The 17,624-nt window shown below is 40.8% G+C and overlaps 2 protein-coding genes across 2 annotated transcripts; both read left to right on the plus strand.

Annotated features, from left to right (window-relative positions):
- Positions 1 to 613: 613 nt before the first annotated feature.
- On the plus strand, positions 614 to 5,613 carry LOC310856771 (E3 ubiquitin-protein ligase arih1l-like; the record flags this gene model as incomplete). The annotated part of the gene is made up of 3 exons (XM_083762246.1): positions 614 to 2,136; positions 4,407 to 4,519; positions 5,162 to 5,613. The coding sequence occupies 3 exons, from the start codon at positions 614 to 616 to the stop codon at positions 5,611 to 5,613; spliced, it is 2,088 nt and encodes a 695-aa protein (XP_083618372.1).
- A 4,073-nt stretch (positions 5,614 to 9,686) lies between these two features.
- LOC310856772 (E3 ubiquitin-protein ligase arih1l-like) lies at positions 9,687 to 17,085 on the plus strand (the record flags this gene model as incomplete). Its single annotated transcript, XM_083762247.1, has 4 exons — positions 9,687 to 11,209; positions 13,508 to 13,651; positions 15,880 to 15,960; positions 16,650 to 17,085. 4 exons carry the CDS (start codon positions 9,687 to 9,689, stop codon positions 17,083 to 17,085), a joined length of 2,184 nt encoding a protein of 727 aa, XP_083618373.1.
- Between the last annotated feature and the right edge of the window lie 539 nt (positions 17,086 to 17,624).

Consider the following 17,624-nt stretch of genomic DNA (forward strand, 5'->3'; position numbering starts at 1 on the left):
TTATAAGTTGTTATACATGATTATAAACATTTATAACGAGTGTTATAATGTCTTAAAACACATTATAATGCATTGTAAATGCGCAATGATGCATTATAAAGACGACCTTAATATAAAGTGTTACCGTCGTCTTTGGCAGCCTTAAAATTTGTCCGTGGCAGTAAATTAGTTAAAAATCACACCCGTGTGAAGTGAGGAGCGCTCTTATCACTATGCATCATCATACATCATCTCATGAATAACTGAATTAATGTGATTGGTTAGCCGATTTGTTCGTCTACATATGACGTAAATTTCCCCAAATATGAGACTGTGGGGACACAAACGTCATATTTGAGGCACATATGACCTAATTTATCTTTTCATTGAACTGAATTAATGTGATTGGTTATAACCGATTTACATATTTGAGCTCTGTTTGATGTCATCAAAAGTTTAGCGTAGCTGTGGCGCCTGAGCTAGGGAGAGTATAAGTAAACATGGCACACGTCCGGCAAATCACCAAATCCTAACGAACGGTCTCTTCACCCAAAACCCGAAGGTTTATAGTATTAGTACGTGGGGGTCTTGAGTACGAACGGAGACAATCTGGAGACTGGAGATGTTAGGGGAAATGCAACTAGAGGAGAAAAATAACCGCCAGCTGATGGCAGCCCTCGAGGACGAGAGGGAGGATGAGAGCGACGAAGACTGCGAGGATGCGATCCAAACGATATTGGAAGATGTTTGGGCGGAGCAGGACGACGACGATCATGTGAGCGACGACTCCCGCGGAGGTGGACACAGACCGGGACATGAGGCGGAGGACTACCGCCACGAAGTGTTGACCACCGAGAAGCTCGTCCAGAACATGGTGGAGTGTGTCCGGGAGGTCAACGAGGTCATCCAGAACCCTGTGACGATCACGCGCATTTTTCTCAGTCACTTCAACTGGGATAAAGAGAAGCTGATGGAGAGGTACTTTGATGGAAACCTGGACAAGCTGTTCTCCGAGTGTCACGTGGTCAACCCCGGCAAGAACTCGCAGACCCGTCCTCCGATCATGGCATCGACTGCACAGGATGCCCCATGTGAGATCTGCTATCTCGATTACCCCAACACTTCCTTCACAGGCCTGCAGTGTGGACACAACTTCTGTATGGAGTGCTGGGCATATTACTTGACCGACAAAATCATGAAAGAAGGAAAGGGACAGACCATTTCTTGTCCTTCTCATAAATGTGACATATTGGTTGATGACGACACGGTCATCCGTCTCATAACGGATTCAAAGGTGAAGTTGAAGTACCAGCATATAATCACAAATAGTTTTGTAGAGTGCAACCGACTGCTAAAGTGGTGTCCTGCGCCTGGCTGCCATCACGTCATCAAAGTCCAACATCCAGATGCCAGGCCTGTGCGGTGCAAGTGTGGCCATGAGTTCTGCTTCAGCTGTGGAGAAAAGTGCCACGATCCTATCGGGTGCAAGCGGCTGAAGGCATGGTTCAAACTATACAACAAAGAAAGTGAATGCGTGAACTGGATTGAAGCAAACACCAAGGACTGTCCAAAATGCCACTACCCAATCGAGAAGAATGGTGGCTGCAATTGGGTGCACTGTGGGAACCGGAGCTGCGGCATTCAGTTCTGTTGGATCTGCCTGAAACGTGCAGATGCACACTACCACTGCAATAGTTACGAAGATGAGGCAGCCAAAAAGCACTCCATTGCAGCCACGCGGAGACACAGGTTCATGTTCTATTTCAACCGCTACCTGAACCACATGCAGGGCCTGCGTCTCGAGGAACATCTCTACGCCAACGTCAAGGACATGATGAAAGAGCTGACGCTGCACATGCTTGACGTGCAATTCCTGAAGACGGCGGTGGACGTGCTGGCCCGGTGCCGCTCCACGCTCATGTACACCTACGCCTTTGCATTCTACCTCAAGAAGAACAACCAGGCCGTCATGTTCGAGAACAACCAGGCGGATTTGGAAAAGGCCACCGGCGTGCTGTCCGGCTACCTGGAGAGGAAAATCTCCCAGGGCTCCCTGCACGGCATCAAGCAGACAGTGCAAGACAACGTCAAATACTGCGAGAGCAGACGGAGGACGCTGCTAAGGCATGCGCACGAAGGCTATGAGAATGACCTCTGGCAATACAACGTGGATCTGCGTGTATAGGCTCTTGATTGTTGACAAAAAAATCACACCTGTGTGAAGTGAGGGGTGCTCTTATCATCGAATTAATACAATAATGAAACTTTCTCCTAAATCCTACCAAGAAGGAGTGTACATTCTCGCAAGTGTATTTCTATAGGATTGGAGTCTGTAGAATCACACCTGTGTGAAGTGAGAGGACGCTGTACCAACACTTATCATCGTATATCCTATAACATGACATCATATGCCGATTTGCTCAGTGACAGACAAAACAAACATTAAACTGTGTTCATTGTTAATGGCATTTAATGTTTGTGTTAGTGACAAAACAAACATTAAACTCTGTCCATTGTCAATGGTGTTTTTGCACAAAAGATCACACCCAGTGTGAGTAAGGGGTATCTACTCTTTTTGATGAGTGCATGATTGTGCTGGTATTCAGGCAGTACTACTTTGCGTGCGTGTGTGCGTGCGCCCACCCGTGTTTGTGACTGCAGTCACATCCAGTCAAATCTGATTCTGTGATATTATGGCCCAACCATTCACAATGCATTTGCAAGTGAGCAGATTGGTTCTGTCACAGATCTGTGTTTGATTCAAATTGGATTCAAAGCTGATTTCAGGAGATCCGTCTCGGTCTGAATGCAGTAACCTGATTCTGAATCGGGTTCCATGTGACTCATTTGTGTTTAGAAAAATAAATACTGATTCCAATCTGGACGTGACACAGATCTGATTCAGGCTGGATTTGGCTGCCAGCCTGAACTCTGCAACACACAGATCTGTGACAGATGGGGACCGCATGTAATTCAGACAGGGTATTAGTCCGACATGCATCCGTATGTCGGACTCTATAGAGCGTCACAGTCCCGCCCTGTTGGCAGAGCTGCCATTACAGCGATAAGAAGAATCTATAGATAGCTAGAGGAGACTGGTCTGCAATTCCTGTACCTTAATTAATATTTTTCATTGCTTGTATGATGACTATTTGAATACTATAGACGAATAACAGTTTAAGTCCAAATGTTATTCTGACCCCTCCACTGAAAGGCCTCGTTATCCATCATTTATACATTATGGATAATTAGTGTGGACTTAAACTGTTATTCGTCTATAGTACGAGCGGAACACACAAAGCCAGGCGTTGGTATCAAAAAATAAACCACAACCAACAAGAAATGGGGGGGGGGGATCACACTTGTGTGAAGTGAGGGGCATCATGAATGTTGCTGTGTGTTGGATCCCTGGCATCAAAGCTACTCTGTAAAGACACATACAGTATAACTAAGTTACATTGAATTGAAATAAACGTAGCAATAATAGCAATAAATAACACATGTCAGGTTAATAGTTTTTTTATTGCGGGTAAGTATAAACAAGAAATAATACAATGCATCAATTACAGTCCCAGTACCAAGGAAACAATAAGAACATATTTGGGCAGAGTGGCCGACCAAGCGACCAAAGATTCTGTGATCTCAATACAATGTCCAAAAGGAGACGTTTATATACTCAGAACTGTGTTGAAAATAACATTATGATTAGTATAATGTAACATGTAGCATGTAGTATGATTGTAATTTAAAAAAGCTAAACGTGAAGCCTATAAAGCCTAATAGCCTAAATAAGGACAATATATATTTAAAAAAAAATCAATGTGCACAAAAAGGTGCACTGAATTATTTGATGTAGGCTAAACGATAAGGACATGTACATAGCAAAATGACCCGACTGAAGCCAATTCTAAAAATGCCTTTTAAATCCTCACAGGTTTTCTGAAAACCTCAAAATATTTATTCAAAAATGACAAAAAATTTGCTATATACTGTACATAGCAACAACTACCCCAAAAGGTGTTCCCGTCCTGTAAGGTATAGTTACAAAAGGGGTTCCCGTCCTTAATTGGATAAAGAACAGTCTAAATGAATTCCAGCGGACTGACTTTTGTTGGATTCATTGGATCCAATCTCTCTGAAATCTCTAAAATCAGCTCCTCTGAGTTACCAAAGAGACTCTCTACTACTAAAAATAAGAATTCATTCAAACAATATGTTAAGTTTACTTGCAATTAATCATCACATCTGGAAACATTTGTTTCATCGCCATTCTCTTAATCTAAAATCAGCATGCTCATATACATGTAATGTGTTTAAAACAACAATAAATATTAATAAACAATTGCTTTAAAATACCATATGGATCATTATGATATACACATTACACAATTACTAATCCAGTGTGGATTCTCTGGTGTGTTTTAAAGGTTGGTCACCAAACACTTTGCTGGAGGTTGCTCTCCAGAGGCTGATGAAGCTGAACGCTTTAGCCTTGATGGTGCTCTGGTTGTAGGTCTGCTGCTGTTCATTGTAACAATCTGTAAGATGGCCTCTGGGTGCTCTGTCTTCAGGTGTTGTGATGCTTTGCAGATTGGTGGTCTATACTTATAGCCCCCTCTCTCTCTCAAGGAGCCAATGAGAAGAGAAACATGTTGTGGCTAAAATGCAAATAGGTCACATGATGATGACTGGTTAGACAACACATCCAACAATGCAGTGATCAAAGGTGCTAATGGAAACTGATTGTCTGGCATTGAATAGCATAGTTCAACAGGTTTCAGCTAAACTTCATCACATGAAGACCATTGTTAGCAGAAAGTCTTAAATTGAGCTGGAAGTAAAATAAAAATGGGAATCAAATGAATGCAAATACTAATTTAAACAGCTTTCACTGTAGAACCGACTTGCCCTTCAGTGCTACTTGTTGGGCAACTCAATCTTGATGGAAACTAACCCACATATCTTAAATTCAGTTAAAAGTAAAGCTGACTAATCAAATGCTGTGCATGAGAACAACCCTAACTAACCCACTAATAATAGTTGGTCCACATAATACAACTCTAAAAGGGAAGCACTTAGAAGCAATGTGTCCATCTTGTTGTAATCTTTAACTAAAATAATAATAATAATAATGTAATTTATAATAATGGTATTACAATAATCTAAATAAAACAACATGCAGCCACGCGGAGACACAGGTTCATGTTCTATTTCAACCGCTACCTGAACCACATGCAGGGCCTGCGTCTCGAGGAACATCTCTACGCCAACGTCAAGGACATGATGAAAGAGCTGACGCTGCACATGATTGACGTGCAATTCCTGAAGACGGCCGTGGACGTGCTGGCCCGGTGCCGCTCCACGCTCATGTACACCTACGCCTTTGCCTTCTACCTCAAGAAGAACAACCAGGCCGTCATGTTCGAGAACAACCAGGCGGATTTGGAAAAGGCCACCGGCGTGCTGTCCGGCTACCTGGAGAGGAAAATCTCCCAGGGCTCCCTGCAGGGCATCAAGCAGACAGTGCAAGACAACGTCAAATACTGCGAGAGCAGACGGAGGACGCTGCTAAGGCATGCGCACGAAGGCTATGAGAATGACCTCTGGCAATACAACGTGGATCTGCGTGTATAGGCTCTTGATTGTTGACAAAAAAATAAAGAAATCACACCTGTGTGAAGTGAGGGGTGCTCTTATCATCGAATTAATACAATAATGAAACTTTCTCCTAAATCCTACCAAGAAGGAGTGTACATTCTCGCAAGTGTATTTATATAGGATTGGAGTCTGTAGAATCACACCTGTGTGAAGTGAGAGGACGCTGTACCAACCCTTATCATCGTATATCCTATAACATGACATCATATGCCGATTTGCTCAGTGACAGACAAAACAAACATTAAACTGTGTTCATTGTTAATGGCATTTAATGTTTGTGTTAGTGACAAAACAAACATTAAACTGTCCATTGTCAATGGTGTTTTTAATGTTTGTCTAGACAAGACAAACATTAAACCTTACACAAAAGATCACACCCAGTGTGAGTAAGGGGTATCTACTCTTTTTGATGAGTGCATGTGCTGGTATTCAGGCAGTACTACTTTGCGTGCGTGTGTGCGTGCGCCCACCCGTGTTTGTGACTCCAGTCAAATCTGATTCTGTGATATTATGGCCCAACCATTCACAATGCATTTGCAAGTGAGCAGATTGGTTCTGTCACAGATCTGTGTTTGATTCAAATTGGATTCAAAGCTGATTTCAGGAGATCCGTCTCGGTCTGAATGCAGTAACCTGATTCTGAATCGGGTTCCATGTGACTCATTTGTGTTTAGAAAAATAAATACTGATTCCAATCTGGACGTGACACAGATCTGATTCAGGCTGGATTTGGCTGCCAGCCTGAACTCTGCAACACACAGATCTGTGACAGATGGGGACCGCATGTAATTCAGACAGGGTATTAGTCCGACATGCATCCGTATGTCGGACTCTATAGAGCGTCACAGTCCCGCCCTGTTGGCAGAGCTGCCATTACAGCGATAAGAAGAATCTATAGATAGCTAGAGGAGACTGGTCTGCAATTCCTGTACCTTAATTCATATTTTTCATTGCTTGTATGATGACTATTTGAATACTATAGACGAATAACAGTTTAAGTCCAAATGTTATTCTGACCCCTCCACTGAAAGGCCTCGTTATCCATCATTTATACATTATGGATAATTAGTGTGGACTTAAACTGTTATTCGTCTATAGTACGAGCGGAACACACAAAGCCAGGCGTTGGTATCAAAAAAGAAACCACAACCAACAAGAAATGGGGGGGGGGGGATCACACTTGTATGAAGTGAGGGGCATCATGAATGTTGCTGTGTGTTGGATCCCTGGCATCAAAGCTACTCTGTAAAGACACATACAGTATAACTAAGTTACATTGAATTGAAATAAACGTAGCAATAATAGCAATAAATAACACATGTCAGGTTAATAGTTTTTTTATTGTGGGTAAGTATAAACAAGAAATAATACAATGCATCAATTACAGTCCCAGTACCAAGGAAACAATAAGAACATATTTGGGCAGAGTGGCCGACCAAGCGACCAAAGATTCTGTGATCTCAATACAATGTCCAAAAGGAGACGTTTATATACTCAGAACTGTGTTGAAAATAACATTATGATTAGTATAATGTAACATGTAGCATGTAGTATGATTGTAATTTAAAAAAGCTAAACGTGAAGCCTATAAAGCCTAATAGCCTAAATAAGGACAATATATATTTAAAAAAAAATCAATGTGCACAAAAAGGTGCACTGAATTATTTGATGTAGGCTAAACGATAAGGACATGTACATAGCAAAATGACCCGACTGAAGCCAATTCTAAAAATGCCTTTTAAATCCTCACAGGTTTTCTGAAAACCTCAAAAATGACAAAAAATTTGCTATATACTGTACATAGCAACAACTACCCCAAAAGGTGTTCCCGTCCTGTAAGGTATAGTTACAAAAGGGGTTCCCGTCCTTAATTGGATAAAGAACAGTCTAAATGAATTCCAGCGGACTGACTTTTGTTGGATTCATTGGATCCAATCTCTCTGAAATCTCTAAAATCAGCTCCTCTGAGTTACCAAAGAGACTCTCTACTACTAAAAATAAGAATTCATTCAAACAATATGTTAAGTTTACTTGCAATTAATCATCACATCTGGAAACATTTGTTTCATCGCCATCCTCTTAATCTAAAATCAGCATGCTCATATACATGTAATGTGTTTAAAACAACAATAAATATTAATAAACAATTGCTTTAAAATACCATATGGATCATCATGATATACACATTACACAATTACTAATCCAGTGTGGATTCTCTGGTGTGTTTTAAAGGTTGGTCACCAAACACTTTGCTGGAGGTTGCTCTCCAGAGGCTGATGAAGCTGACGCTTTAGCCTTGATGGTGCTCTGGTTGTAGGTCTGCTGCTGTTCATTGTAACAATCTGTAAGATGGCCTCTGGGTGCTCTGTCTTCAGGTGTTGTGATGCTTTGCAGATTGGTGGTCTATACTTATAGCCCCCTCTATCTCTCAAGGAGCCAATGAGAAGAGAAACATGTTGTGGCTAAAATGCAAATAGGTCACATGATGATGACTGGTTAGACAACACATCCAACAATGCAGTGATCAAAGGTGCTAATGGGAACTGATTGTCTGGCATTGAATAGCATAGTTCAACTGGTTTCAGGTCAACTTCATCACATGAAGACCATTGTTAGCAGAAAGTCTTAAATTGAGCTGGAAGTAAAATAAAAATGGGAATCAAATGAATGCAAATACTAATTTAAACAGCTTTCACTGTAGAACCGACTTGCCCTTCAGTGCTACTTGTTGGGCAACTCAATCTTGATGGAAACTAACCCACATATCTTAAATTCAGTTAAAAGTAAAGCTGACTAATCAAATGCTGTGCATGAGAACAACCCTAACTAACCCACTAATAATAGTTGGTCCACATAATACAACTCTAAAAGGGAAGCACTTAGAAGCAATGTGTCCATCTTGTTGTAATCTTTAACTAAAATAATTATAATAATAATGTAATTTATAATAATGGTATTACAATAATCTAAATAAAACAACATTGCTTCTATACATCTAGTTTTAATATATGTTATTACTATATTATTATTAAAAACACAAGCAGAGAATGTTTGGTTTGTTCATTAATTAAGTGCTAAAGTTATAGTAATAGTTGTGCTAAAAATGGAGGTGAAAAACACCAGTTTGAATTTAAATTGAATATGAATTTTTGTTCTTTGATATGTTATTGTCTATTTTTTGTACTACATGCTAAATAAATAAACCTAAAAGCATCAATAATATGCTATAGCAGTACTTTGAGACCTTTAAGTAAAGTGGCAACATTATTTAATGGTTATTAACAGTTGTATCATTTTATAATACCATATAGCATGACTTTGTGACCTTTAGGAAAGTGACAGAACTTTGTATAATGCTATAGCATATTATTTATGTTTATAAGACATTATTCCATTTAATAAACACATTGTTATAATGCATTATGACACTTCTCTATGTGCCTGTATAATCACCTAAGTTGTGATAGTTATAATGTGCTGTTCCACTGAGCAAAATAACGCATTATGACCAGCACTTATACTATGTTATAAAAGTGGTTATAAGTTGTTATACATGATTATAAACATTTATAACGAGTGTTATAATGTCTTAAAACACATTATAATGCATTGTTAATGCGCAATGATGCATTATAAAGACGACCTTAATATAAAGTGTTACCGTCGTCTTTGGCAGCCTTAAAATTTGTCCGTGGCAGTAAATTAGTTAAAAATCACACCCGTGTGAAGTGAGGAGCGCTCTTATCACTATGCATCATCATACATCATCTCATGAATAACTGAATTAATGTGATTGGTTAGCCGATTTGTTCGTCTACATATGACGTAAATTTCCCCAAATATGAGACTGTGGGGACACAAATGTCATATTTGTGCGTAGCTGTGGCGCCTGAGCTAGGGAGAGTATAAGTAAACATGGCACACGTCCGGCAAATCACCAAATCCTAACGAACGGTCTCTTCACCCAAAACCCGAAGGTTTATAGTATTAGTACGTGGGGGTCTTGAGTACGAACGGAGACAATCTGGAGACTGGAGATGTTAGGGGAAATGCAACTAGAGGAGCAAAATAACCGCCAGCTGATGGCAGCCCTCGAGGACGAGAGGGAGGATGAGAGCGACGAAGACTGCAAGGATGCGATCCAAACGATATTGGAAGATGTTTGGGCGGAGCAGGACGACGACGATCATGTGAGCGACGACTCCCGCGGAGGTGGACACAGACCGGGACAAGAGGCGGAGGACTACCGCCACGAAGTGTTGACCACCGAGAAGCTCGTCCAGAACATGGTGGAGTGTGTCCGGGAGGTCAACGAGGTCATCCAGAACCCTGTGACGATCACGCGCATTTTTCTCAGTCACTTCAACTGGGATAAAGAGAAGCTGATGGAGAGGTACTTTGATGGAAACCTGGACAAGCTGTTCTCCGAGTGTCACGTGGTCAACCCCGGCAAGAACTCGCAGACCCGTCCTCCGATCATGGCATCGACTGCACAGGATGCCCCATGTGAGATCTGCTATCTCGATTACCCCAACACTTCCTTCACAGGCCTGCAGTGTGGACACAACTTCTGTATGGAGTGCTGGGCATATTACTTGACCGACAAAATCATGAAAGAAGGAAAGGGACAGACCATTTCTTGTCCTTCTCATAAATGTGACATATTGGTTGATGACGACACGGTCATCCGTCTCATAACGGATTCAAAGGTGAAGTTGAAGTACCAGCATATAATCACAAATAGTTTTGTAGAGTGCAACCGACTGCTAAAGTGGTGTCCTGCGCCTGGCTGCCATCACGTCATCAAAGTCCAACATCCAGATGCCAGGCCTGTGCGGTGCAAGTGTGGCCATGAGTTCTGCTTCAGCTGTGGAGAAAAGTGCCACGATCCTATCGGGTGCAAGCGGCTGAAGGCATGGTTCAAACTATACAACAAAGAAAGTGAATGCGTGAACTGGATTGAAGCAAACACCAAGGACTGTCCAAAATGCCACTACCCAATCGAGAAGAATGGTGGCTGCAATTGGGTGCACTGTGGGAACCGGAGCTGCGGCATTCAGTTCTGTTGGATCTGCCTGAAACGTGCAGATGCACACTACCACTGCAATAGTTACGAAGATGAGGCAGCCAAAAAGCACTCCATTGCAGCCACGCGGAGACACAGGTTCATGTTCTATTTCAACCGCTACCTGAACCACATGCAGGGCCTGCGTCTCGAGGAACATCTCTACGCCAACGTCAAGGACATGATGAAAGAGCTGACGCTGCACATGCTTGACGTGCAATTCCTGAAGACGGCGGTGGACGTGCTGGCCCGGTGCCGCTCCACGCTCATGTACACCTACGCCTTTGCCTTCTACCTCAAGAAGAACAACCAGGCCGTCATGTTCGAGAACAACCAGGCGGATTTGGAAAAGGCCACCGGCGTGCTGTCCGGCTACCTGGAGAGGAAAATCTCCCAGGGCTCCCTGCACGGCATCAAGCAGACAGTGCAAGACAACGTCAAATACTGCGAGAGCAGACGGAGGACGCTGCTAAGGCATGCGCACGAAGGCTATGAGAATGACCTCTGGCAATACAACGTGGATCTGCGTGTATAGGCTCTTGATTGTTGACAAAAAAAAATAAAAAAAAATCACACCTGTGTGAAGTGAGGGGTGCTCTTATCATCGAATTAATACAATAATGAAACTTTCTCCTAAATCCTACCAAGAAGGAGTGTACATTCTCGCAAGTGTATTTCTATAGGATTGGAGTCTGTAGAATCACACCTGTGTGAAGTGAGAGGACGCTGTACCAACACTTATCATCGTATATCCTATAACATGACATCATATGCCGATTTGCTCAGTGACAAAACAAACATTAAACTGTGTTCATTGTTAATGGCATTTAATGTTTGTGTTAGTGACAAAACAAACATTAAACTCTGTCCATTGTCAATGGTGTTTTTAATGTTTGTCTAGACAAGACAAACATTAAACCTTACACAAAAGATCACACCCAGTGTGAGTAAGGGGTATCTACTCTTTTTGATGAGTGCATGTGCTGGTATTCAGGCAGTACTACTTTGCGTGCGTGTGTGCGTGCGCCCACCCGTGTTTGTGACTCCAGTCAAATCTGATTCTGTGATATTATGGCCCAACCATTCACAATGCATTTGCAAGTGAGCAGATTGGTTCTGTCACAGATCTGTGTTTGATTCAAATTGGATTCAAAGCTGATTTCAGGAGATCCGTCTCGGTCTGAATGCAGTAACCTGATTCTGAATCGGGTTCCATGTGACTCATTTGTGTTTAGAAAAATAAATACTGATTCCAATCTGGACGTGACACAGATCTGATTCAGGCTGGATTTGGCTGCCAGCCTGAACTCTGCAACACACAGATCTGTGACAGATGGGGACCGCATGTAATTCAGACAGGGTATTAGTCCGACATGCATCCGTATGTCGGACTCTATAGAGCGTCACAGTCCCGCCCTGTTGGCAGAGCTGCCATTACAGCGATAAGAAGAATCTATAGATAGCTAGAGGAGACTGGTCTGCAATTCCTGTACCTTAATTAATATTTTTCATTGCTTGTATGATGACTATTTGAATACTATAGACGAATAACAGTTTAAGTCCAAATGTTATTCTGACCCCTCCACTGAAAGGCCTCGTTATCCATCATTTATACATTATGGATAATTAGTGTGGACTTAAACTGTTATTCGTCTATAGTACGAGCGGAACACACAAAGCCAGGCGTTGGTATCAAAAAATAAACCACAACCAACAAGAAATGGGGGGGGGGGATCACACTTGTGTGAAGTGAGGGGCATCATGAATGTTGCTGTGTGTTGGATCCCTGGCATCAAAGCTACTCTGTAAAGACACATACAGTATAACTAAGTTACATTGAATTGAAATAAACGTAGCAATAATAGCAATAAATAACACATGTCAGGTTAATAGTTTTTTTATTGCGGGTAAGTATAAACAAGAAATAATACAATGCATCAATTACAGTCCCAGTACCAAGGAAACAATAAGAACATATTTGGGCAGAGTGGCCGACCAAGCGACCAAAGATTCTGTGATCTCAATACAATGTCCAAAAGGAGACGTTTATATACTCAGAACTGTGTTGAAAATAACATTATGATTAGTATAATGTAACATGTAGCATGTAGTATGATTGTAATTTAAAAAAGCTAAACGTGAAGCCTATAAAGCCTAATAGCCTAAATAAGGACAATATATATTTAAAAAAAAATCAATGTGCACAAAAAGGTGCACTGAATTATTTGATGTAGGCTAAACGATAAGGACATGTACATAGCAAAATGACCCGACTGAAGCCAATTCTAAAAATGCCTTTTAAATCCTCACAGGTTTTCTGAAAACCTCAAAATATTTATTCAAAAATGACAAAAATTTTGCTATATACTGTACATAGCAACAACTACCCCAAAAGGTGTTCCCGTCCTGTAAGGTATAGTTACAAAAGGGGTTCCCGTCCTTAATTGGATAAAGAACAGTCTAAATGAATTCCAGCGGACTGACTTTTGTTGGATTCATTGGATCCAATCTCTCTGAAATCTCTAAAATCAGCTCCTCTGAGTTACCAAAGAGACTCTCTACTACTAAAAATAAGAATTCATTCAAACAATATGTTAAGTTTACTTGCAATTAATCATCACATCTGGAAACATTTGTTTCATCGCCATTCTCTTAATCTAAAATCAGCATGCTCATATACATGTAATGTGTTTAAAACAACAATAAATATTAATAAACAATTGCTTTAAAATACCATATGGATCATTATGATATACACATTACACAATTACTAATCCAGTGTGGATTCTCTGGTGTGTTTTAAAGGTTGGTCACCAAACACTTTGCTGGAGGTTGCTCTCCAGAGGCTGATGAAGCTGAACGCTTTAGCCTTGATGGTGCTCTGGTTGTAGGTCTGCTGCTGTTCATTGTAACAATCTGTAAGATGGCCTCTGGGTGCTCTGTCTTCAGGTGTTGTGATGCTTTGCAGATTGGTGGTCTATACTTATAGCCCCCTCTCTCTCTCAAGGAGCCAATGAGAAGAGAAACATGTTGTGGCTAAAATGCAAATAGGTCACATGATGATGACTGGTTAGACAACACATCCAACAATGCAGTGATCAAAGGTGCTAATGGAAACTGATTGTCTGGCATTGAATAGCATAGTTCAACAGGTTTCAGCTAAACTTCATCACATGAAGACCATTGTTAGCAGAAAGTCTTAAATTGAGCTGGAAGTAAAATAAAAATGGGAATCAAATGAATGCAAATACTAATTTAAACAGCTTTCACTGTAGAACCGACTTGCCCTTCAGTGCTACTTGTTGGGCAACTCAATCTTGATGGAAACTAACCCACATATCTTAAATTCAGTTAAAAGTAAAGCTGACTAATCAAATGCTGTGCATGAGAACAACCCTAACTAACCCACTAATAATAGTTGGTCCACATAATACAACTCTAAAAGGGAAGCACTTAGAAGCAATGTGTCCATCTTGTTGTAATCTTTAACTAAAATAATTATAATAATAATGTAATTTATAATAATGGTATTACAATAATCTATTCTCGGTCTGAATGCAGTAACCTGATTCTGAATCGGGTTCCATGTGACTCATTTGTGTTTAGAAAAATAAATACTGATTCCAATCTGGACGTGACACAGATCTGATTCAGGCTGGATTTGGCTGCCAGCCTGAACTCTGCAACACACAGATCTGTGACAGATGGGGACCGCATGTAATTCAGACAGGGTATTAGTCCGACATGCATCCGTATGTCGGACTCTATAGAGCGTCACAGTCCCGCCCTGTTGGCAGAGCTGCCATTACAGCGATAAGAAGAATCTATAGATAGCTAGAGGAGACTGGTCTGCAATTCCTGTACCTTAATTCATATTTTTCATTGCTTGTATGATGACTATTTGAATACTATAGACGAATAACAGTTTAAGTCCAAATGTTATTCTGACCCCTCCACTGAAAGGCCTCGTTATCCATCATTTATACATTATGGATAATTAGTGTGGACTTAAACTGTTATTCGTCTATAGTACGAGCGGAACACACAAAGCCAGGCGTTGGTATCAAAAAAGAAACCACAACCAACAAGAAATGGGGGGGGGGGGATCACACTTGTATGAAGTGAGGGGCATCATGAATGTTGCTGTGTGTTGGATCCCTGGCATCAAAGCTACTCTGTAAAGACACATACAGTATAACTAAGTTACATTGAATTGAAATAAACGTAGCAATAATAGCAATAAATAACACATGTCAGGTTAATAGTTTTTTTATTGTGGGTAAGTATAAACAAGAAATAATACAATGCATCAATTACAGTCCCAGTACCAAGGAAACAATAAGAACATATTTGGGCAGAGTGGCCGACCAAGCGACCAAAGATTCTGTGATCTCAATACAATGTCCAAAAGGAGACGTTTATATACTCAGAACTGTGTTGAAAATAACATTATGATTAGTATAATGTAACATGTAGCATGTAGTATGATTGTAATTTAAAAAAGCTAAACGTGAAGCCTATAAAGCCTAATAGCCTAAATAAGGACAATATATATTTAAAAAAAAATCAATGTGCACAAAAAGGTGCACTGAATTATTTGATGTAGGCTAAACGATAAGGACATGTACATAGCAAAATGACCCGACTGAAGCCAATTCTAAAAATGCCTTTTAAATCCTCACAGGTTTTCTGAAAACCTCAAAATATTTATTCAAAAATGACAAAAAATTTGCTATATACTGTACATAGCAACAACTACCCCAAAAGGTGTTCCCGTCCTGTAAGGTATAGTTACAAAAGGGGTTCCCGTCCTTAATTGGATAAAGAACAGTCTAAATGAATTCCAGCGGACTGACTTTTGTTGGATTCATTGGATCCAATCTCTCTGAAATCTCTAAAATCAGCTCCTCTGAGTTACCAAAGAGACTCTCTACTACTAAAAATAAGAATTCATTCAAACAATATGTTAAGTTTACTTGCAATTAATCATCACATCTGGAAACATTTGTTTCATCGCCATCCTCTTAATCTAAAATCAGCATGCTCATATACATGTAATGTGTTTAAAACAACAATAAATATTAATAAACAATTGCTTTAAAATACCATATGGATCATTATGATATACACATTACACAATTACTAATCCAGTGTGGATTCTCTGGTGTGTTTTAAAGGTTGGTCACCAAACACTTTGCTGGAGGTTGCTCTCCAGAGGCTGATGAAGCTGACGCTTTAGCCTTGATGGTGCTCTGGTTGTAGGTCTGCTGCTGTTCATTGTAACAATCTGTAAGATGGCCTCTGGGTGCTCTGTCTTCAGGTGTTGTGATGCTTTGCAGATTGGTGGTCTATACTTATAGCCCCCTCTCTCTCTCAAGGAGCCAATGAGAAGAGAAACATGTTGTGGCTAAAATGCAAATAGGTCACATGATGATGACTGGTTAGACAACACATCCAACAATGCAGTGATCAAAGGTGCTAATGGGAACTGATTGTCTGGCATTGAATAGCATAGTTCAACAGGTTTCAGCTAAACTTCATCACATGAAGACCATTGTTAGCAGAAAGTCTTAAATTGAGCTGGAAGTAAAATAAAAATGGGAATCAAATGAATGCAAATACTAATTTAAACAGCTTTCACTGTAGAACCGACTTGCCCTTCAGTGCTACTTGTTGGGCAACTCAATCTTGATGGAAACTAACCCACATATCTTAAATTCAGTTAAAAGTAAAGCTGACTAATCAAATGCTGTGCATGAGAACAACCCTAACTAACCCACTAATAATAGTTGGTCCACATAATACAACTCTAAAAGGGAAGCACTTAGAAGCAATGTGTCCATCTTGTTGTAATCTTTAACTAAAATAATTATAATAATAATGTAATTTATAATAATGGTATTACAATAATCTAAATAAAACAACATGCAGCCACGCGGAGACACAGGTTCATGTTCTATTTCAACCGCTACCTGAACCACATGCAGGGCCTGCGTCTCGAGGAACATCTCTACGCCAACGTCAAGGACATGATGAAAGAGCTGACGCTGCACATGATTGACGTGCAATTCCTGAAGACGGCCGTGGACGTGCTGGCCCGGTGCCGCTCCACGCTCATGTACACCTACGCCTTTGCCTTCTACCTCAAGAAGAACAACCAGGCCGTCATGTTCGAGAACAACCAGGCGGATTTGGAAAAGGCCACCGGCGTGCTGTCCGGCTACCTGGAGAGGAAAATCTCCCAGGGCTCCCTGCAGGGCATCAAGCAGACAGTGCAAGACAACGTCAAATACTGCGAGAGCAGACGGAGGACGCTGCTAAGGCATGCGCACGAAGGCTATGAGAATGACCTCTGGCAATACAACGTGGATCTGCGTGTATAGGCTCTTGATTGTTGACAAAAAAATAAAGAAATCACACCTGTGTGAAGTGAGGGGTGCTCTTATCATCGAATTAATACAATAATGAAACTTTCTCCTAAATCCTACCAAGAAGGAGTGTACATTCTCGCAAGTGTATTTATATAGGATTGGAGTCTGTAGAATCACACCTGTGTGAAGTGAGAGGACGCTGTACCAACCCTTATCATCGTATATCCTATAACATGACATCATATGCCGATTTGCTCAGTGACAGACAAAACAAACATTAAACTGTGTTCATTGTTAATGGCATTTAATGTTTGTGTTAGTGACAAAACAAACATTAAACTGTCCATTGTCAATGGTGTTTTTAATGTTTGTCTAGACAAGACAAACATTAAACCTTACACAAAAGATCACACCCAGTGTGAGTAAGGGGTATCTACTCTTTTTGATGAGTGCATGTGCTGGTATTCAGGCAGTACTACTTTGCGTGCGTGTGTGCGTGCGCCCACCCGTGTTTGTGACTCCAGTCAAATCTGATTCTGTGATATTATGGC

This window comes from Protomyctophum parallelum (genome assembly GCF_964188405.1).
Source record: "Protomyctophum parallelum genome assembly, chromosome: 3".
In the NCBI taxonomy this organism is placed as follows: domain Eukaryota; kingdom Metazoa; phylum Chordata; class Actinopteri; order Myctophiformes; family Myctophidae; genus Protomyctophum; species Protomyctophum parallelum.